At 33.2% G+C, this 24158-nt stretch overlaps 2 protein-coding genes across 7 annotated transcripts; both read right to left on the bottom strand.

Moving 5' to 3' along the window:
* Positions 1–49: 49 nt before the first annotated feature.
* LOC111000761 (tubulin alpha-1 chain) lies at positions 50–1544 on the bottom strand. Its single transcript, XM_022270324.1, has one exon. It carries the CDS (start codon positions 1451–1453, stop codon positions 101–103), a length of 1353 nt encoding a protein of 450 aa, XP_022126016.1. The 5' UTR covers positions 1454–1544; the 3' UTR covers positions 50–100.
* A 2151-nt stretch (positions 1545–3695) lies between these two features.
* LOC111000768 (glucose transporter type 1) lies at positions 3696–23785 on the bottom strand. 6 transcript variants are annotated; one of them, XM_022270369.2, is made up of 17 exons: positions 23414–23785; positions 16109–16169; positions 15259–15360; positions 13792–13888; positions 12450–12615; positions 11758–11895; positions 11334–11429; positions 10323–10483; positions 9898–10022; positions 9327–9497; positions 9062–9198; positions 8826–8984; positions 8452–8664; positions 6939–7163; positions 6478–6617; positions 5679–5794; positions 4826–5023 (listed from the first exon to the last, which is right to left on the bottom strand). In XM_022270369.2, exons 3-17 carry the CDS (start codon positions 15344–15346, stop codon positions 4935–4937), a joined length of 2121 nt encoding a protein of 706 aa, XP_022126061.1. In that variant the 5' UTR covers positions 15347–15360; positions 16109–16169; positions 23414–23785; the 3' UTR covers positions 4826–4934. The 6 variants fall into 6 exon arrangements, with proteins under 6 accessions (XP_022126036.1, XP_022126053.2, XP_022126077.2 ...); XM_022270344.2 differs by lacking the exon at positions 5679–5794 and having other exon boundaries at positions 3696–5023; XM_022270361.2 differs by lacking the exon at positions 5679–5794 and having other exon boundaries at positions 3696–5023; positions 6939–7142.
* Positions 23786–24158: the final 373 nt, after the last annotated feature.

Genomic DNA, 24158 nt, shown 5'->3' with positions numbered 1-24158 from the left:
ATATTGAAACAACTACTTTACTTGTTAATTTATTCAACATTGCCAAAAAAATCTCAAACTTCGTAGCCTATATGAAAAAAAAACTAAAAATAATATAAAATTAATATTCCTCGCCACCTTCGCCCTCTCCTTCGCCAGAGTCCATGCCCACTTCTTCGTAATCCTTTTCTAAAGCAGCTAAATCTTCGCGAGCCTCTGAAAATTCACCTTCTTCCATACCTTCACCGACGTACCAGTGGACAAAAGCTCTTTTTGCGTACATCAAATCGAATTTATGGTTTAGTCGAGACCACGCTTCGGCTATAGCTGTTGTATTAGATAACATGCAAACAGCACGTTGGACTTTAGCTAAATCTCCTCCCGGTACTACAGTCGGTGGCTGATAATTTATTCCAACTTTAAACCCGGTAGGACACCAATCGACAAACTGTATAGTACGTTTAGTTTTTATTGTACCTATAGCTGCGTTCACATCTTTGGGAACCACATCACCACGATATAACATGCAGCAAGCCATGTACTTTCCATGGCGAGGATCACATTTCACCATTTGATTCGCGGGCTCAAAACAAGCATTCGTGATTTCAGCCACTGACAATTGTTCATGATAAGCTTTCTCTGCAGAAATTACGGGAGCATATGTAACTAAAGGGAAATGAATCCGTGGATACGGTACCAAGTTGGTTTGAAATTCTGTTAAATCCACATTTAAAGCACCATCGAATCTTAAAGAAGCCGTGATGGACGACACAATTTGTCCTATCAGACGATTCAAATTAGTGTAAGTGGGTCTTTCAATATCCAAATTCCTTCTGCAGATATCGTAGATAGCTTCATTGTCGACCATGAAAGCAGCGTCTGAATGTTCTAAAGTTGTATGCGTTGTAAGTATTGAATTGTACGGTTCAACAACTGCGGTCGATATTTGGGGAGCAGGATATATTGCGAATTCAAGCTTCGACTTCTTTCCATAGTCCACAGATAACCTCTCCATCAACAGAGAAGCAAATCCAGAGCCAGTTCCACCCCCAAAAGAATGAAATATGAGAAAGCCCTGAAGCCCCGTGCATTGATCGGCTAACTTTCTCACTCTATCTAATACTAAATCAACTATCTCTTTACCGATTGTGTAATGTCCTCTTGCATAGTTATTAGCGGCGTCTTCCTTACCTGTTATAAGTTGTTCGGGGTGGAAAAGTTGTCGGTAGGTCCCCGTACGAACTTCATCGACTACTGTTGGTTCCAAATCTATGAACACGGCTCTGGGAACATGCTTTCCAGCGCCCGTTTCGCTAAAAAAGGTGTTAAATGAATCGTCTCCTCCACCAACCGTTTTGTCAGAAGGCATTTGCCCATCAGGCTGGATTCCATGTTCTAAGCAATATAATTCCCAGCAGGCATTGCCGATCTGAACCCCAGCTTGTCCTCCATGTATAGATATACATTCACGCATTTTTTAGTTTTTCAATTAATTTATAATCTTAAAATAGTTTGGAGTGACTTTAATCTATTTTTATTATCACGTTGTCTCACTGCAGCTACACTTTAAATGACAAAATAAAATGTGTTTGCTTTTTCTTGCTTTCTAAATTCAAATTCAATAATTTTCTGAAATATTTTTTTTTATTAAAAGACATTAACCTCATTTACGAATTCAATATATATCTTTTTTGATTACCATATAATATCTTTATGACTCATCCTCAGATACGTGTTTTTATTTAGTAGCAGGTATCGTGTAATTATTTTATTAAATTTTTTTTTAGACCAATCCGGTAAAAGACATTTAGATAAAAGATACTTTCTTATTACTTAACATATTTAAAGAAGGAAAACGGTTTGATAAATGAAACCAAGTTAAATATTTTTAATATTTTTATAACAAGTATTAGTTCCAATAAAATTTTACAAGTTCCTTTTGTACAATTACGGGGTAATCACCGTAATGAAACTTAAAATAAATTCAGATAAGTAGTTGTGGCAAAAACTGTGGATAGTGCTTAGAAGAGTTTAAGGGTCTGTAGATTACAAGCGATGGGGCTTGGCTCCCAATAAATGCGCCATCCGTGCATCTTGCGTCCAGTCACCGACTAAATACATAGTACGAGTATATTACACATGCTTATACAGATTGTTGGCAAACCTCAAATGCACTTCATCAAAACATAAAAAACAAGACAACTATTATATAAATCAGATACAACTGTGTAATTGACTTCGTTAAATATACAATGTTAAGTCTATTTTCAATACAAGAGGCTGGGTTTCATATATCTACGAGTTGTTCTAAGTAATGATGGCAGTTAACTTATATTTTTCACGATACATTTACAATTTACACACTCTAAAATAGCAGATACATAAAATAGATTATAAGAAACATAGGAACAATCCAAATGCACAATAAAACTAATCCAAATATATCAGATAGGAGAAAGTTTTTGTGCAATTGTGAATTAATGTTGTATTTCTACGTATTCTGTACATTGTGCGCAGGAATTTGCGTATACATTTTGTGCGTCAGAGATTATTGTTAGTAAAATGGCTAATAGTGTTTGTAAATGTTGCAACCGGTGTTATCTAGGGATCAATTTTAAAGCCACATAACTTTCCTAAAACATATCCAAAGAATTCAATATATATACGGTTTTGAATGTGAAAATAAGTATAACTCGTGTATATTTTTCTGCAACTTACAGTTTAAATACTCATTAAATTAACAACTAAAATATAGAAACATGAACATGTATTGGCCAGTCATCGCACATCCAGGCAAACAGTTTAGGCCGCTTTAATAAACCTTTTTGACTTCTCCGCTCCGCTTTCAAGTATCTGGAATTGAGCAGTTAAAGGAGACACACGGATGGGCAGACATCGACTACAACCCTGAAGTAACTAGTGAACCCTAGCTAATAAATAATTAATTTTTGTCTTCTAGGGGCGTACTAGGTAAAAGCTTTACATTCTTAAAAGTTTTCACAAGTTGTATAACTTATCGTAATCTAATTTTTTCGTCAATCAAAAGTAATACAATTTTTTATTACTCCTTAAGACTAGAACATAAAAAGTCTACTTGCACATGATAAATAATAAGGTAACCATATTCTGAACTACACATAATTACCACATCGTGAAACTCAATTTATAAATTCGACTACTCAATTCCCGCAACTGCAATAAATTATTTTCGACCAGAATAATGTTTTATTTATAATTATTTATATTCATTACAATATTAATTATTATTTATGAAGCCATTTTAGATATGACTTTATTATTATTAATAAGTATAACAATAATTTATAATCATGAGCAAAAGGAGAATAAAAACATTTGTAAAGTAATATACCATGATTTATAAAAAAACAACAATAATACATAATATTATAATACAGTCACGCATTTTGGTACAAATTCGTGACAATACGCGTGAATAATATCGTTTTAGTAAGCATTAGTGCACCGGTTGTTACTATTCGACACGAGATTAAAGCTTTTAAAAAGTAAACAAATTTGTAAGAAACATCTCTTTTTAAAAAAGAGTGTGTGTACTTAGGTAAACGCGTTAGAAGTTATTCTTTGGCGTATGGAAAAAACAAAACTAGAGTGATTAACGATTAATATTAAAATTAATCAAAAAGTTTTTTTTAAATAAATAAATTATTAGTAAATACTATCACCGTCGTATATGAAATTGATTTAAAAAAACCAATAATATTTATTTATACACACTGTTTAATTGTACTGTTACGAAACACGTGTTCTAAATATAAAAATACTAGAATATGCAACTTGAACTTAGTTATCGGTCTCCATGCCGCCTAGACCTAACTTTACGATGTCGAATTTCGGTGTTAGTGTGCGCGCGCATCGTAAAAATCCTCTCTCATAATTTTTCTCCATCGCGCCAAAAGAAATATAACTTCAATAATAAGCCACATTTTAACTTAATAGATTTTATACTACAGAATTTGAATATCTCTCTTCATTAAGTAGGAGAAAAGATACCCTTGACAGATCGATTTTAAAAATTCCTGATTAGGGATCGATATTTTCTTTCAAATGAAATTGCAATACAATTTTCAATTAGTGTGTAAGTCATAATCTCGTGTCACTAATATTATAGTACCAACAACGGTACGTTCCCAATGTGACTACATTTCCCAATAAGGTCAATGTACCCGAGATACCCATTTTGTGATCTTACATTACTATGATTTAGTCGCAACTACCTACGCACTGTAGCTTTATTCAAATATAGATTAATCATCCAAAGCTTAAATAATATTTTTGCGTTTTTATAAAATACGCTTGTCTCTTATAACGCAAGTTTTAGTTAAACGAGGAACCAGTTTGTCTATGGTAAAATATATAACCAAATGGCATTTACAAAAAGAAGGATAGGCTTCGTTTATAGTTATTGTATATTTTTTCACTTAATATTAATACTTATTTTTATGTCTGCAACTGACTGGATGTTCTTATTAACCGTGGATACAGTGATATTTTAGTTATGGAATCGTGAAATGAACTCTACTTGGCAGTTAGTATTCCTTATATAACCTGCTTTTCGATTATATTACGAATCTCATTTGAAACATTTTCATCTTAATTTATTTTAATTAAATTCTCATTTAGTAAAATTTTTTGATGCATTGAAAATGGTATAAGAACCATCTTATACCGACGGTACCTAGGTATGCACTTTTATATCTTATGTCATAAAATGACAGACTAAAGTACTATATTAACTTTACGCCGTGACTTACATACTAGTTTCGTTTTATTAACCTAATCACATCAATTTAGAACATTTGTTGTGTGGTAGTGATAGAGGCACGGCCTACCGCTTGGCGCTTGAGTCCATGAAACAAGAAGTTGGCGGCGGCCTTGATCGGCGCAACGAGGGGCGCACGCGCAGTGGTCTCCCATTGTCAGACGTTGCCCTGCGTCGGGAACCGCGGCGGTGGCAGCGGCGGTGGTGGCCGACCCGCTTCCCCGCCAGCCGACGACTGTTCTGACACTGTGGCACAAGACACAGAGTTTATGTTCAGGCTTACATTCGCTAGGCTAATTTCTACTATTTGCATAATAATTTATGTTACTACTATGCACTAGTATGTATACCTAGGTTATTAAAGGGCTTACCAAATGCCCTCCTTGATTAATGATCAAATTAGGGATTATGTAGCAACTAGAAGGCTATTTCAAGAACTTTCATTTCTTACAAAAGTACTTACCTCAATAATACAGAGTACTTTCCTGTCTGTTTGTTAAACACACAAGTTTCTCCATACTATAATTACAAGTTTTAAAAATACAACCATTGATCCTTTATCATGCAGTATTAAAAACAAATGATAATATCAAAAACCAATACATCAAAAGAAAGCAAAATGACATATAATAATTACTACGTACATCGTACTTTTTGGAAATTCATATTGTAATACCTAGAGTAGGTAATGAAAGCGTGACAAACCCTACCTATACAAAATAAAAAGACCTATACTACAACACAATACGAGTCAAACTACCGTAATCCTTAATTGCTGACGTATATAACGTCAAACATCAGCAACGAGGGATACTACAACGGCTACAGTAACAAAACGTTTTGGGTGAAATGAGACTATAGAAGTATAAAGATAGTCTGTCTACTGCTGAACTTTTCTCACGTGAATCATGTTTTTCATCGATGGGGGCAGGTGGTGGCGGCGGCGGCAGCTGTTGCTCCAAAGCGTTCACACAATTCATCATGCTTCCATAGAGTCGGCTGTCGCGAAAACTGTCCCTGTACATACACCCAGCACGGTCATACCCAAGCCTAGAGGAGAAATCCATACCACATCCGTTCCCAAGTATCCGATTATACTTACAGTTTGTTTTCATAGATTTCCGCGCTATATGAAAATGAGGTTTTCGAATTTAGTCACCGCGTACCCTGACTAACTTAGCTTATCGTGTAGGAAAATAATTGTATAGACGCAAAAAAAATTATTACGTCTTTAAGAGAAGGTGATGTTATTTTCATTTTGTCCCTATTCAAAAGAAAATATAATAGATTTGTATATTTTTAGTAGAGATAAGAAATGATAAAAATATCATTTAAATATGTTGCCAATACGACAAAAGAGATTTTAATAATAGTTGACCTGGAGCACTGTATTCAAATGTTTTATTATTTTTTTTATTTAAACTAAGTTTACTGCGTAGTATACAGGCATATAAAAATACCAAACTGGGGACTTCTTAGGGAACTAGGTAGTTTAATGTAGAATACAGACAAATATTAATAGAAACCCCACGTGCAACGCGTGCCGATGGTTTATGACATAACTAAGCGATCGTGCCGTCAGGGACATGAACGTGTTGAACATCGATGTAGGTGATGTTTGGTGACGAACACATAAAGTGCACGTTGTTACAAAAATATTATATAAAAACTTTAAGAAATAACCCTAACAGGACACTTACCTGCCATTTGAATTTCGGAACAACGCTAATATCTCCTCAAAGGTCTTGTTTTTTGTTTCAGGAACTTTTTTATACGTAAATATCCAAAAAATTGCAAGGAATACACTAAAAGGCAGGAATGTATAGTTTTCCAGTAGGGCCTGAAAATAAATGTATGGATAAATAACTAATTCCTGTATTATACGTTAGGAACCGTATCGAATGTTGTTATATGACGTATAATTTCATGACATTAAGGGCCTGTTTCACAATGTCCGGATAAGTTCCAAATAAGCTATTTGTTACTTATTTGTAGGATAAACAGTATTTTTGCGTTTCACGACTGTCAGATAGCGCTATATGTCATGAAATGCCAAGTATCTTATTCGGAACTTTTATCTTTCGAATAATTTATGTGTTGCATAGCTATACGGCACTTTATCCATACATTGTGAAACAGGCCCTTAGATAGTGATAATTACCTTCATGCTCGGAAAGCCGATTCCAACTACGAAATTGGCCATCCAATTTACTAAAACAGCGATTGCCATTGCGCTCGGCCTAGGTCCTTGTGAGAAGAGTTCGGCAGTGATTAACCAAGGAATTGAACCAGGCCCCACAGCGAAGAACACTACGAAGCTGAGCGTTGACACCACGGACAGGTAGCTCATCCAGTCTATCATTTCCTGTACATAGCCGAAAAACTCCTATCAGGGGATAGCATGATAGTTCTTTCCTGTAACCGACCGAGGCCGAAATAAATCGCAAACATAAATGTTACCACACACTTGTCTGTCTGTGTATGTGATTTTAGTTCAGTTGTTTACTATCTGTGGCTCAACACAAGTGCTAGATGAGCAGTGAGACAATTGAAAAAAAAAACTGTTTCAAGAAGCGATCTTCAGAAAGAATAAGAAACTGTGCTAGTATTTAGCGAGTGAAGTAAACCCGTTGTTTTGGCTGTATTGCGTTTGCGTGAAGTGCTTTCTGCTTGTGAGCAGATTTGTGTGAAATATCACTTCAGTATCCGCGTGCGACAGAGCGTCTCGTGAATAAAACTCTTTTCTTTTATATCTCAACTTCGTGTAAGTAACAAAAATGTGTATGGTGCTGTATGGATGATGTACATTTACTAACATTTATATTTGACAATTTATTTCATATACAACGTTTCCTAAATAGAGTACGGTTTCGGAAACAGGAAAGTCGTAGTGGGGGGAGGTGATATCTACTGCGAAGCGAAAGCAAAATAATATCAACACATGCACTAAAAATGGCTGGCTGAAGGCGAAAGTTGTGTAAGATTTAGTAGAATTTCTTTAATTATTAGGGTGTTGAGGTTTCTATGGTCAATTCATGAAAATGGAAAGTTATTTTTCTGTTGTACAAAAATGCAATACGAAAAGTCAAATGTACCTTTAAGGTGATTTTAATGAAAATCATTAAAAAACAAGCGTGCAAAGCAAAATATGATATGATTATTATCATTAGCAGGTGTTTTTGTAATCGTTAAAATATCTGAATAAATTGCTACTTTAAAAAACACCTCCTTATAATATATTAACATAATTCATGCTCTATTAAAGCAATACTTAATCCAAGTATAACGAAATTGTCGAATTTTAAGACAATAATAATTAATTAATTAATATAATTATAACTGGTTTAAGCATTACACGCGACTTTATTTAATAGTTAGCTTAGAATATAGAACTAAATCCAACTATTATAAGTTATGTGTATCTAAATCATCATTTCTGACGACAGTAAAAACATACTTATTAATTAAGATTAATACTATTATAACTAGTCTCAAATTCATCTAAAGGTAGCCTCATACAACAATTGAATGTTTTAATATCAGTAGATTTCTTTTTTGTTAGTAAATTAAAGGTTCTTCTTAAATATAGTGAATTTTGAACACATATACTGAACTGCAAAATAATGTTTATTTTTACATTAATCCACAGCTCATCAGATCTGTATTAAACACACCTTTATAAGGAATGAGATGGTGATGAATATAGAGAAGATAAACATTCCCCCAAGACCGTAAAGATGAAGGGTTCGGCGTCCGGTGCGATCCATGAGTGGTAAGGAGACCAGGGTCATCCCTACCATTATAGCCCCGATACCCATTGTTGCGAACTTCGCTGACTCTTCGGTAAGCCCCGAAGAAGTAAACAGAGACGTTGAGTAGTAGAACACCTGTATGAAACATCTATCAATTTAGGTTTTATTCTTCTTATACACACTTTAAATATGAATAAGGCCTATCTATTTGTAAATCCTCTTTATACAGATTACGCAAAGGAATTTTTTTTAATAACGTTGTATTTGTTAATAAAACAATAAACAAAATAAGTTACCGCATTAATTCCGCTAAGCTGTTGCGACAGTTGCATCACGACACCAATGAGCAGTGGGGCGCGAAGAGTAGGGGAACACAGTAGCTCTCTCATTGATATCGATGCTTCTGCCTGTTGAGCTCTTTCTTCAGCACGCATCTCCTCTATATCTTCTTCCACCTTTAAAAATTGTTACCAGATTATTATGTGATCATAGAAATATAAAGCATTTTTTAATATATAAAACAAAATATTACTTGGTTACTAGCTCGTAATCTTCTCAATGCCCGTCGTGCTTCCTCTTCCCATTGGCGAGTGATAAGCAGATAGCGAGGAGATTCAGGACAAGCAGGCAAGAGCAAAAGCTGCAAAATAGCTGGGCATACCGCCAAACCTAGCCAAAAATTGTTTTAACAATTAAATCCCTTGAAATTTTTTAATATAATTACTACTTCTTGAAAATAGGAGTCCTCAAAGACAATTTACAAATAAGTATAGATTATACTAAATAATAATATTTACCGAGAAGTATGGGCCAGCCCTCATCGGTGCCAAGTATTTGCTCGATGCCAAGAACTTGGGATAGAAGCAAACCTACAGTGACAGCTAGCTGATTTACCGTGCCCAATCCACCGCGAAGGTTTAAGGGCGCAATCTCAGATATGTACATTGGCACTAATGACGTATTTAGCCCTGAAATTTTAATGACATTAATAGTTGATTAGCTCCAATTCTGGATTCTTCGCTGGTTCCAATGAAACCTGATATTGTAAGAATTTTATACGCATAACAGTTTGTTAGTAGTTGTTGATAAATACGTTGTGTTAGCTCCTGTCTGGATTTTCATATTACCATTACTTTTTCTTATATTATTTTGAGTTGTTACTTAATATTACAGAACATATATGATTAATATAAATTGAATTGCGCCAACATGAGCGATGATAACACGTAAAAATTTAGGCTTGTTCTATACATACTTTGTAGGGTTTATACCATGAGAGAGTGTAATGACCATATAGTATAGGCTAGAGCATATATAATTGAACATTTCCGTTTTTCTTTAAATAGCAACAACTTCCTCTATATTTACCGCAATTGACTCCAATGATGAATCTACCGAAGAACAGCATTTCATAGCAATGCGATATCTTTGTGAATCCCATAAGACTCGCGCCGCTAATACCAAGAATGTTATTGAGCAATAATCCACCTTTCCTAATAAGAGAGACAAAACCAATTAAAACAAAAAAAAATCAAAGTTGTTACATTCCTTGCTCGTTGCAAGTCTATTTAAGCGATTGAACCATTAGCTATTATCGGTGACGTAATTGATGTACAACCCGAATTCCTGGGTTAGTTTCCTAGCTAAACAATTTTGGTGGTTATCTGCACTAACACAGAGCGATTAAATCAGAAATAGAAATGTTTTTGTTCTAGACCTCATTCAGAGGTTATCGTAATAATTAGACTGAACAATAAGAGATGCATGGTGAGGAGACCTATTTTTTTATGTACCTTCCAAATCGATTTGCGATCATTCCACCCGAGAAACCGCCAAGCATTCCACCAATTGCAAAGATGCTCACTGCGATGGAATACAATGTATTGACGGCATCATCCTGGATATCCTTGCCGTAACGGTCCTTGTAAACGTCTTTCATAAAGTTTTCGATGTTCTGGAGAGAATAATATATATTGAAATGACTAAAGTTGAGCAAGAATTCTTCAGAAAATTTATGATCTTTTTTAATGTCGGTTGAATAGTCCAATTTTTCATTTCTTTGAATCCACTCTTTCATTTCTTTCAATCCACACTTTCATATCTTTCAATCCTTTTGATGTAAAAGATAAGAAAAGATAGTGAAAATAAGGATTTTTCTTTAAAATGAAGTCTTAAGCTTATCATTTGTATTCATCTTAAAATAAATAAGGCACGCTTCTGATGAATGCCACTTTAATATTTAATATAATAATAATTACGTTTGTTAACAATTATTTGTTATGAAGACGTATGAATGTATGAGAACGTCATACATTCATATCATCAGTTATTGAATAATTTATTTTATATTACATGGAACTACTAAAACTATCCCTTTGAGATAAAATATCTCTATATAGATATATATTCAGTTTTATTCTTTTATAGCCTTTTCTCGAAAGACAACATTAGTTAAAACAGTAAAATACTGATTTCCTTTTATTAATAAATATCAATTTTGAAAAATATATAATTTTTTTCACTAAATACATATGCGGCCGTGACTCAAGTTCTCCTTGCTCATAATATGTTTGTAACGTAACTATCACATAAATTACTATTTATGGTGGCGTATGATAGAGCTTTCTCTTGCGTAGCTTTTTCTTTAACAAGACGACGAGCATGCATTCTGTTGCCTCGATTTTTTAAATAAGAATACTGTAGGGAGCAGTTTCAACACCCAACTACCAAACAACTTTTTCAGGGCAATATTATTTTCCGCCATTTAGGCTATTCATAGGGGGTTAATACAATATTTATCTCACTCTGCCAGGAGCGTTGATGACGCCAGTGTTGTAACCGAATTGCAGCATACCGAGGACTGCGGCTAAGATGGCATATGACAGGAAGAATGTTAAGCCCTAAAAATAAAAACACATTTAAATAAACATAAAAAAATAATAAATAAATAAATTTTATTGAACAATTTAGGGTAATATTAAGAATTCATTTTTCGAAACAAATCTGTAAACATTTAACATCATAACTTAAATTAATCGCCTGGTTGTTTAGTAATAATTTTCTCTACCATATTTCGTAAGTAGAATATTTCAAACCAATTTAGTTATTAAAATATTGCTCACTATGAACAAACTCACAGATATAATTTGTAAAGATACGTATTACCAAATTTATATGACAATATTTTATGTTAGTAGCAGTTTTTATTATGAAATTAAATATACTTACTTGCTCAAGAAGTCTCAGCTTCCGCCTTTGAGTATGCTCTTCAAGTCTATCGACATATTCTCGCAACTCCTCGATTTCTTCCTTCACCTGCTGTACAGTATCCAATTCTTGCTTGATGGCAACCATGTCTCGTTTTACCTAAAAAAAACTTTCCTCTTAAACGCCCAGGACATTATATTACCTATTCAGCATCAGTTTTATTGATTATGATTTAAGATAATATCTCCAGAATCTCTCTGCTGCTTCTAGAATAGAAGCCGGGCAAACTATTTGGGTTGCCCTACAATCTTCTTTCCGGTACACTCTTGACAGATAGGTCGTGATCGCTATGTAGTAGTGGTATTAGAAGAAGCAGATGTGATGCGCTTCGCGACGTTCGCCATCATTGTCTATTAGAGGTCATCCTGCACGCATTGACAGATGACTTTCAGCGGGGTCTAGTGCCTCCCACCTTCCCCTTAGACGACTAGGCGTTCTCTGGACTTATCACCACGCCAAGATTCTTACACGAAGAATGTAAGGATGCGAGATTGTACTGTTGAAAATAGACTCCAATAACACTACAGGATGACATAACAAGAAGTCGACAGAAAGATTTTCTTGTGTTTTTACTTAACAGGCGCCCATAATATTTATTTGTCGATACCGATGATATAAGTTGGTGACAAGTTCAGTAACAGGCTGATACTCACCTCAGATACTTCGCTTTGACATGATTCAACACTCTTGGTGAGTTCTTGGAGTTGCGTGCGGATCTCGCATAGAGCCACCGTGGTCTCGAGCTGTCGGTCGCCACGCTGTAACTCGTCCAGCTTGGCGGAAAGATTCATACTCATCACGCTCACCTGTCTCTGAAGGCTGAATTTGTATTAAATCTATTAATATATAAACGTAGGAACTGTAGGTAACGTATTCTTAATCATGATGTAGAAGATCAAGCTGCTTCGTAGCATAAAAAGTTATTCATTTTTCAAAATTATTGCTCTAAAGTGAACCTCAAAGTTGGAATTTTCAATCTTTATAACCTAAAGTCACTCTAAGCATACACTCATTTAAAATGTATTCATAAACAGAAGGAAAATAAAATGTAATAGTTGTCAGCGTCAGTTTTGATATAAAACTAAATAAATATTTTAAAGCAATAATTGGTTGTAAAAAAAACATGTCTAAATTATAAATGTTATTGTTTAAAAATTATATTAATTCCCTGATATTTAAATTAAATTTTCTTAATTTAATTAATTAAAAACATACCTCATTCACCAAATTACAGGTATGTATTAGGTATATTAATCAATTATACCAATGAAATTCAACTTAATATGGTCGTAAAATACTTACAATTTTTTTTTGTGATTCATACGACGTTGTAAATTACATTTATATATCATTAATGGTCAAGAAATGAAAATCAATTGCGGAAATGCGAATGAGATTTTAATTTATTTACAAAAATCAAATGAATACATTATTCTGTGAAATGTATATTATTATCTAAATGTAAAGCAACAAAAATAAAAAGCTATATATATACAAATATATAATTGGGAAGTCTTTTCTAGTGTATTTTTAGAAAACTTCACATAGGTCTAAATGTTATTTATTTTAATATCTTCACTAAAAAACTATTGAAAATACAACACCTTCAAACACATGCAAGCGCCTCATTGCAGAAAGAATAATTGAATCAATTTTAATATTAATGTTTCTAATAAAATCGCGATTTCAGTGAAAGCGACAACGTGTTCGACTCCGTGACAAAACAAGATATGTCATGGCCATTGTATCTAATGCTCGGAAGTACGGTGAACTTTAGTTCGATGTTATCATGTTATGAAGTAAAGTGAATGATTGTTGAGACGTCGCGAGTTGCATCATTCTAATATCTGTAATAAAGGATATTTTGGATGCCAAGCCAAGGTGAAAAATGTATAGACACATCGACACACAGAGTTCATGAATCGACTATGCAATGAAGCCAGTAACAGAGGCAGAAAGCTAAGGTTTTCGACATTTCTCTAGGGTCACACGTACCTAAGAAGAAGTTCCCTGAGTGTCGCCTCGTCTTCCTCCGTCGGCGCATATCGTGTCAGCTTGCCGCCGGCCTCGCGGCCCACATGTTCCGGTACCACTGTATCAAAATCCTCTTTTATTTTCCTATATGCTGTCGAAAGCTTTTCTGACTCCGTCATTAACTGCTCTTTTCATCCTTATACATTTGGGACGCGAGCGATGTTCATTCTGATTACCTTCTATAAATATGTTCTTATGTATAGAAAATTTTCGTTAAAAATAGTTGATTGATTGCATATAATTAGCTGAATACATCGATTAATTAGATAACGATATAAATAAAATACATCTTAAAATAAAAAATTAACTGTTATTACATTTCCACTTGAAAGGAATTTAAACATATATCATCCCTATCAAATGTATGTACTTCATAACTTAAAATCGAACCAACATTGTCACCGTACTGCCAATTAGTGCCAATGGCCACGACAAAAAATCAAATTGTCTCAATAAAAGAATATTTTGCGCAATGTTTGTTGAAAGGTATAAGTGCTATAACGTATATTGTATAATCGGAGTGAAAAGAAAAACCTAGATTTCACAACACATTATTTTGTTTATTTTAAAAATTACACTCAGAAGATATCGAATTATCGATATGTCTAAGAACGTGATGTCAATACTCCGTCGGTGTTTTCGATGAGTATAAATATACTATTATTTATGTAAGAGAAGCGAAGCACTAACTATTTTATTGGAAAATAATACAAAAGTAACGCTCGCAACAAAATTTTAAATAAATCATGCATCACATATATACCACATATTGATTCTTGATTGTTTGAAAAATTATTGGTATATTTTTCACTCACTCAGGCACCTGTGACCAACCAGGTTCGTAAAATACAGGTCAAGTCATCATTATTTCAAACTATAAAATATATATGAACAATTATGAAATTATGCTAAATCTATAATGTGTTATTTCACAAAGAACTTTAGCAACATAATAATATATTAATGTTTATATATTTTGAATATATTTATTTAATATATATATAAAATTGAAATATTACAATTTTAGTTTTTAAGATTTGATAAGTTGAGTATCGATCCAACTTTGAACATTTATTATTTATGGAAAGTTCATAATATAATGTAGTATTACAAATGTAGACTTGCGTTGTTGGTTTCAAATAATCTTATTAGTTTCAAAGTACGTATTACAACGATCCTATAAGCCCAATTGATCGAGTCAAACACTACATAATAGTCTTACTTCTAAAGCCTTCTTAAAACAAGACAAAGTTTGTATATGGGGGAAATTTCAGAAGATTTTAATATTAAGTTGAAGGTTTTAATTGTTCTCGGGGGTTTTAATGCAACCGGTAAGACTTAGTCCTCAAGAATTTTTAATTAAATTATACTTTTACTTGTATTTTTTATATAATTATAATTTGTGTAATTTTTTTATTTAATTTTTACCTGAAATTTGGTCTATTGGTGAGTAAAGCGGGGGTTCGTCTCCCCCGGCCTGTTGGTGCTCAAGCAGACGATGGCACGACTGTCTCATGAGCGCTCCCGGCACTGTAAATATAATGAAATTATTAGCTAAGTATTCGAATTATTCGAATAAGTAATAATAACAGTAGTAATTGAAATAGTATCGCAAAACAGCAAGAAAATGCTGCTAGCGGTAAAGCTACACTGCCACAGGGACCAACCTTTTATTTTGTTTTGATTTTCTTTTTAATAATTACTTTATATTGTAAATCTTGTTTAATTATATAAAATTTCTTTTAAAAGAAAGATTATTCGATAATTACTTTTTGCCTATTTCGAACCAAAAGCAGTTAATCTGACGCATAGAATACTAGCCCCAAAGTAATCCGTGCCACATATACATCCATACATATGGAATGTAACGATAATTAAAAATCTTTTGTATCGGATTAGTGTGGATCCTATTAACAAATTAATTATACTTTGCACAAACGCAATAATTAAATTACAGATTAATTCAGTGTTTTAACATTACATAATATGTTTTGAGCAATTTTTGGGTATAGCGATTGCTATGCATACCTACGAGCGAATATATCGAGACTCCGATGTGTTCGGATCGATTGGCAGGTGCAACAAAAGTACTTTAATTGAATACAGTTTTGGTTATTTTTAAATATAAGCTTCTATTTCCCAAGCTTTTCAACGGTACCGTATTTCCACTGCAATTTGAGCTATTAGTGGTTAGAATTCTATAAAGTCTAAGTAGGGTATTCGTGTGCATGTATAGAAATAATCTCTTTTACACCTACGAGTATATTAATAACTTTACCTTTATTCTAGTTATTGTCATTTGACTACGAGCGATGTCAATTTATTCGACGACATTGTGTCTGAAACAAAAGATACAAAATTAAAAATGGACACTCAGTTGGTATAGAAATATAAAAAGTAACTTAAAGTAATTTCCTTCGCAATGAATGCTATTCTGTGTTTAAATTCTGATTATTATTTACTAAAAATATTTCATAAAGCAACAGTCGCATAGATTATAGTTGAAGTAGATCAGTACATTCAAAACATATTGTACAAACCCGAGTCCGTCCTAACATGGAATAAGATTTACAAAGAATCACACGCATACATACATAAATAATCGCGATACAGTCTTGAAAAACAAAATCCAAATAATATAACTGAAGATATCTAACAACAGCCTGATCCTGGCCATGGAGTAACAAGGAAGCTATCCTATCATCATTGATCTGGAAGTGGGATTTGAAGCTGAAAACAGCTGCTGAAAAGCTGGAGGCCTTTACCCGTGAAGAAGTTATGAACATCAATGGTATTAGAAAGTTAGGATATCGAGTAGGAAGAGAAGAAAATGTACCTAAACGGTCTACTCAACATTTGTAAACATAAATTATAAATACTCTCAAACTTATACCACTGCACTCGCGATACCTCTAGCATCGAGAGTGTCCATGGGCGGCGGTATCCCTTAACATCAAGCGAGCCTCCTGCACGTTGTTCTATAAAAAAAGTAACTGCGATACACGGAACAGAAGGGAATTAAAATAATATATAATCATTGTGATTGCTTTGTAAATCTTTAAAAAATATTTAAAAACAAAAAAATCTTAAGCCGAAACATAAGTCCCGTAAAAAATGAGAAATCGTTGAATACGTCACTGTCCCACTTAAAAATATTACAGATCCAAATACAAATCTACAACAGCGATGTTAAAAGTTAATGAGTATTGAAATGGGTATAGCGTGTTAATAATAATACTTAAAACCGATATCATAATTCACTGTAGCATTTGTAATTATGAAAACTTACCTTATTTATCTATAAATAAATATCGAGACGGCCAGGAGGTACAGATAATTTAAAATTGCATTTATTACTGCTAAGACTAACCATGTGCCCTACTCTAATGGCTGAATGACTATGTCGGAGCTTTGACTGGGATCGCGCATGCGCCATAGAAGCTTGATAAACCTTGTAAATGCACGAGCCTGCAACATACTATCTATTGGACTCTGATGAAGCCTGAGACGGTAGTATAGAAATGTTTGATAAAATTTTTCAACATTCCTTATTAAATGTTCGCTTTTGCTTCATAATGATTTTCTTTGAATACCTGACACTGATACATTTGATCCCTCAGACAGTCTAACGTTGGACGTCGGATTTAAGATTGAAGAGATTTATTATGTACTTTCACTCTAAAACTTATCTATATTAAATATAACATGTCTCAGTCATAGGTACTAAAAGGCTCTATAGAGATGTTTCCATATAATGCAATCATTAAAACGGCAGATACTGATCAATAAAATGTGATAAGAACTCGTAAATACGGGTTTTAGCACAATGATTTGAAAATGCAATTAAATTTTTACTGTGTTTGACAGTTATCAACGATATTTTTTAGACTTAAAAATAATATAATATTTCTAAATTCTAGTTGTATCCGCTATTTTTTTAATATTATTTAATTAATAAATAACATGCCAAAACAAAAGGTACAATAGGTGTAATTTGGTTAGCAATACGAAGTTGCATCCGAGTTCTGAATATAGCTAACATAGCTTAGTTAAATACCTATCAGGTAAATTAACAGAGCGCTTAATTAACACTCATGAACTCTGACACCGAAGATTAGATGGAACTAGTAACTAAATAAGGACAAAGTTCACGGAAATGCTAGATTTAGTTGCGAACTCTATGAGAGTATTTATTATATAGGAGCTTAATTAAACGAATATTTAACTCTTAATTACCTCTATACACAATTTACCTATTTCAGTGTTGATTTCATGAATAATTCACCACTTGCTACGGAATAGTATTTCAATTCAATATTTTGGTACGTTTTATCAGCGGTGCAGTCTCGCGACCTCTCCATGGGTCATGACATTTTCGCTGGTAGTTATTTTTACGTTCGGTTTCTAAATTCAAATGTTAAATGTCTATGATTTATTATTCAGCATTTTTCAAATATCGACATTTAAGTCAATTGAGTTTTTAATTGAAAATTGCTTCTTCAACGAGCAAGCAATTTTCGATACTCAAAATAAGTGTCGCAACCAGTTTGTCGACAGTTTTTTGTATAAAACGCACAAGTGAAATTTAGTTCATATTTAATCGAACCGTAACTCATTAAATTAAACAAATCCCATTATCTTATTATTCTTTTTTTAATCATTTCTATGACAAGATGTCATTGATGATGATGTTACTCTAGCTTAATAAGCCTGTATCTGTAACCTAGTTATCGTTAAAAAAGTTTAACAGCAATTTTAAATAACTTAACTTATTATTATGACATTATGTTAATGTTTGTATTTTTTTGCATGCCTATTTATATATGGGCGATTGGGCGGATTTGTATAACTAATCTAATTGTATCAATATCTTAGATTTAAGTTGGTTCGTAAAGACTGCTTGTTTGTTTTTATAATTCAAAATAATAAACATGTACAATAATTGTTGTTTTAAGTATTATTTACTTCAAAATTGTGTATTCCTTGAGTTATAGATACCACCTGTTGATGATCAATTCAGCTTTGTCGAGCTATTGAGAAAGTGCTTGAAACACGTTCAAAGACTTAGTATAAAATATACATCAACAAATCGGGGAGTTACACATGAATGCAAAATACATCTATAAATAATATTGCTAGCTACCTACATCTTTGCTAAATTTTGGTAAAAGTTATGCAAGTACAATTAATAATAATAAAAATATTATGAATACGGCTAATTAATTGTAGTTATTAAATATAAGACTTATTTATTTTAGACGCTGTTTATTGGCTACTGAGATTTACATAGACGTACTAGAAACCATGTACTAAGTGATTTAGAGGATCAAAGGATACGGTAACATGACCCGTACCAAGGCTTAAAAGGTCTTTTATATGCAACGAGACAGGTCCACTGAGAAATTTATAAGGAACAATGCACAACTCGGCTCTAAGGACGCCTGTGCCATCTGACATTATACAAAATAATTATAAAGCAAAAATAAAATAAATTAATTAATCAGTGGCGCTACTACCTCTTTTAGGTATTGACCTCTGAGTTCTGAATCTGTTTCATGAACATTTTTATGTATAATAGACAAGTAGGTGATCAGCTTCCAGTGCCTGACACACATCGTCGACTTTTTGGGTCTAAGACATGTCGTTTTTCTCACGTTGATTTCCATCACCGTTCAAGCAAATGTTAAATGCGCATATAAAAAGAAAGTCCATTGGTGCACAGCCAGGGATCGAACCTACGACCTCTGGTATGAGAGTCGCACTCTGAAGCCACTAGGCCAACACTGCTCTGATTATAAAGCAACCCTGGTTTTAAAATCAGGATTGAACCTGTGACAAAATTTAATGAAGGTGAAAATAAAGTCTTGAATAAACTTAAGACTATGTCAAAACTTGCACCTAATTTGAATAATACGAATAATAAATACTCTAATGGCTGGTTGTCTGAAAATGGTGAAAAAGTGTAAAGAACCCAATTACAAATACGCTATATCGCCGTGGTAACAAATGTATTTATAATCTTCATTTTAACATGAAAAATAATAGTAACATACTTAGTGCTGTATATAGTCGACGTTTCATATTTGTTTTTTATATTAAAACTTGGTCTAGTTTCTTCTTATTCCATTGGTACATATTCCACCGTAAAATGTACTCTAAATAAGTTAAATATATTATTTTTGAACTAGCCTTCTTAGGATATAAGTTCTTTATTTTTATTAAAGAGAAAAATTCTTTTAAATATTCATATTATTTTTATTCTTGGAAATTCTCATTTCCGCTTATGCTATCAAAGCAAACTAAATGGAAATATATTTTGTTTTATAATAAATTTCAAATGAATCTCAGCAAAGCTTACAGTTTTCTATTACGTTTAAACATAAATTTCTCTGAAACGGCAATGAGAAACTGCGTCAAAGATACCTTTTTAATTATTATATTTTTGCATCTATGTTGAAAATCCTTTAGGTCGAGTAAAAGCAAAGAGGTGCAATTAATGAACACAAAGCTTAAAGTGCCTCCAGAAGAGAATTATAGCATATTTAAGTTGTATTTTACTTTATGACTGTTTTGTTTACTATTTTTTTTTATTTTGTGTAAAAAAAAATTCTTAGTTTTTGAGCCAGAATAAAATTATATTATTATTGCCTCGATATTAATATTCACCCCTTCGCCCTTTAGAAAAAGGTTTCTCTAAATTTAACTTCAAACTAAATTTGAATTAGCTCTCACCATAATATTTGCTCTATCGCTTTTTAATAATAATAAATAGCATGGAGACATATCTAAGTATACTGATCTAATATGACAATTGTGTGCTTGAAACACGATGTCGATGTTTTCGTCACCACCGTACCAGTAGGTCATAAAACATACTAAACATAATAATATATTGGAACGGTCCTGCCTAAAACGCATAGACACTATATTAAAAAAAGTAATTGTTAAATTGTCTAACATTATAAGTTTTTTAAAATATGTTCGTTTGTAGTCCAGGAAGTCTGTTCTCTTGCAGGTGCTGCTTATTCAGAATAATAAACGCGTAAACAATTAGCACATCAAATCTAATAGGCTATTGTAATTATATGAAGAATTATAAAAAAACCCAATATCAAAGTAGAGACGTATAGATAACGTCACTTATGACGTTTCGAAGCTTGCTAGAATACTCTTTAACGATTAAATTAAGGTGTAGTTACTGTATTATAAGAACTGCAATCTTTTAACAGTATTCTATATTTTACCGACTTAATAAGCGGTCTGCATATTCTGTACAATGGACGCCACGCTTTATATACTTTAAGACAATAAGTTTATAAGCTTCTTAGTATAGATCCTGTCTTTCAGAATTTCTCAGTTTCTGTGTACAGAAGCTTAACCAACTGGAAGGACCAAAACTTAGATAGAAATCATTTGCTTTTCCTATTAATACCGTAAACCTATGCATTTCATATATTTCATAATAGCAGTGAAATATACAAACACTCGTTATTTTAAGTAATACGTAATGATATTCTTATCGGTTTAAATCGAATTTTAGTTTCAATCATTTTACTAATAATAATATTCTAGTGGCGCTAAAACCCTATATATATCTTTGATATTTTTCTTCCATCGACAAGTACTTATGTCGTAATTTTTTGCATTTGAGGCATGTCAAGGCACCTCAGGCCTCAGGCCATGAGTAACAGAGTCGCACGCTGGTGCCACTAGGCCAACACAATTTTTTTTTCTCAAATAAAATAATATTTTTTTCAATGAAACATATTTTATGGTATAATCTAAGATACTTCAAAGTAGATGCAAACTGATAAGCTAAGAATATATATATATATATATATATATATATATAATAAATGGAAAGGCAAGAATCCAAAAAACACATAAGTAAAGTAAGAGAAAATATATTAAGTATAAAGTTAGACAATTTAACTTTATTTTTGTTCAGATTTAATTATTATATTCATATTACTAAACATAACAATCAAATATATAATTCCTAACCTACATAGTAATAAAAAAATAATCTATAAGAAAATTGATATACTGTTAAAAATAAAAATAATAATAATTTTTACATATATTGTTTTCAGTATAATTCATTTTGTAACGTGTTGGCCTTGTGGCATCAGCGTGTAACTGTCATCCCTGAGGTCGCAGATTCGGTCCATGGCTTGCCTATTAGATTGAGAAATGATTATGATACACAATATATAGAAATCTGGGACCTTAAAATGATGCAGCGCCACTAGTTTTATTCTTATAATATCAAAACTTTTATTAATTTATTTGTTAGTCCGAAATCATTAGTAGGTAATCCTTGAAATGTGAGTCAATTCTATAAATATGACTACGGCGTAGCGATCAACACCGCAGAATTTAAGTTTGCATTTGTAAATGATAGAAAATTACAAAAATGTTGATAAAAATAATAAATTGAAGCAGAAATATGCATTTGGCAGGTGGAGGTTAAGCATTAATGGAAAGTGGTGCAAGGACGGTGGGCGTATGACGACCATGGAATTGTGTCATAGTATTATACCAATTCGCTAAACTTTACCCCAATGGCATACATTTCGTGACTACACAATACCGACAAATTTATCTAATATTTTTATTTTCTAACAGTTTTAAAATCTTCTCCTATTGAATTCTATTATTCAACTTAGTTTTTATGATTTTATGTCGTAATTAAAACAAAAACATATTGTGCTTCGATAGAAATGACTTGGTTGTATGTACGAAAGGATTAAATGCTTTAATTTAAGTACATATAGCTATTGATTTAAACAAAACAGCCTACGTCTTTTCTGACCCACTTATTTGGTGAATGAAGGTTAGCTATGCAAAAGTCTAATTTATCAGAATCCAGTGATATACCAAAGACAAATATAGGGTATATATCAAATAAACGAATAATAACAGTCCAAATATAAACAAAATAATAGAAATAAACTTAAATGTAATTCTGAATTTCTTAATGTACCTACTAGTATTTACGTATTCATTTACTACCAATTCATGGATAATGTGATATTAAGAAGCCTGTTTAAGTTTTCGCATGGCTGTATTAAAAGGAAAATTTCAATCACTGTTTATAAAACGAACACATTACTATGTCCCACCATCCTGGCGTCCGCTAAATATGATCGATTTCTACCAGGCTTTAGGAACAATTGACAATCGCATAGCGCACAGTAATTAAAATTCGCTCCGCAAATCAAAAAACTTATTTTTATAAGCTAAAAGCATCCAGGTCTATGGGTGACCGATCCGTTTAAAAATTATTTTCAGGTTTAAAATAATTATTGTCGACAAACCAATACTTGGAAATAATCAAATTACAAAAATTTTACTTAATTTTTACAAGAAACGCAAATATATTTAATTATTGGGATAAGTTTCACATTAACGGACACCGTCCGTCTCGTTCTTTAAATGTGCTTTTCTCTTTCTGGTTTGAGATATCGACAGACGCACTTACATAAACGGATCTCACTGACAGATTTGGATGATATACTGCAATATCTCGCTGGGTCCTTTTGAATTATCAACTACCCGAAAGCGAATACCATAGACGTACCTGATGGTATTTCCTTGAACTAACGCTGGTGCCGCAGACGGGGGTGTAAGTTATTCGGAAATTCGCCACTCCACATCCACCTAGCCGAAACGATTAGCTCCAGCCCATAGCCACACCGCGGCCCGCAGCACCTTCCCCAATCGATTTTTTGTAGGCAATCCGGTCACACATGGAGGATAGTCCAGCCAGACCCGGCGGCGGCGGCGGCGGGGCGTGTACGTAAATCTGCCGAGACCGCCGAGCTCGACCGCGACAAACGCGCGTTTAATCCAACTCTTATTTCGGTCGATGCGATAGCAGAGAAGATTCGCGCATGACTACAGCGGGAGAGTGGACGCCCCGGCGAGCTCTGTATGTAGCAACGTGCGCACTGAGACGCGCACAATCGATACAAGGAGGCGTGCGCTGCGGCTCGCCCGAAGCCAACCCTACACAACTACAATCTTCCTTTATACACTCGATGACGTTAAGGAACGACGTCATTCTGTTGATACGGTCACATGAAAGCGCATCCGTTTATGTGCGGGCGCAAGACACCCCCAACAGAAAGGATATAAGACAAAAAGTTTTGACAAAATGGAAATTCTATACATATCGTAGAGGAATAAAATTAGCTGTTGCAGAATGATTTGCGACTATGAAATGAAAACAAAAAAGTAATAATATATAAAATAATGTATAAGAAAACTGGGTTTTTCAGTTCAGATTTAGTCGGCTTGAGATGAGTAGCTTTGATTAAAACTTG

Source organism: Pieris rapae, chromosome Z (assembly GCF_905147795.1).
Source record: "Pieris rapae chromosome Z, ilPieRapa1.1, whole genome shotgun sequence".
Lineage (NCBI taxonomy): Eukaryota > Metazoa > Arthropoda > Insecta > Lepidoptera > Pieridae > Pieris > Pieris rapae.
Note: the sequence above shows the minus strand (reverse complement) of the source record. Positions and strands in the feature narration are given on the sequence as shown.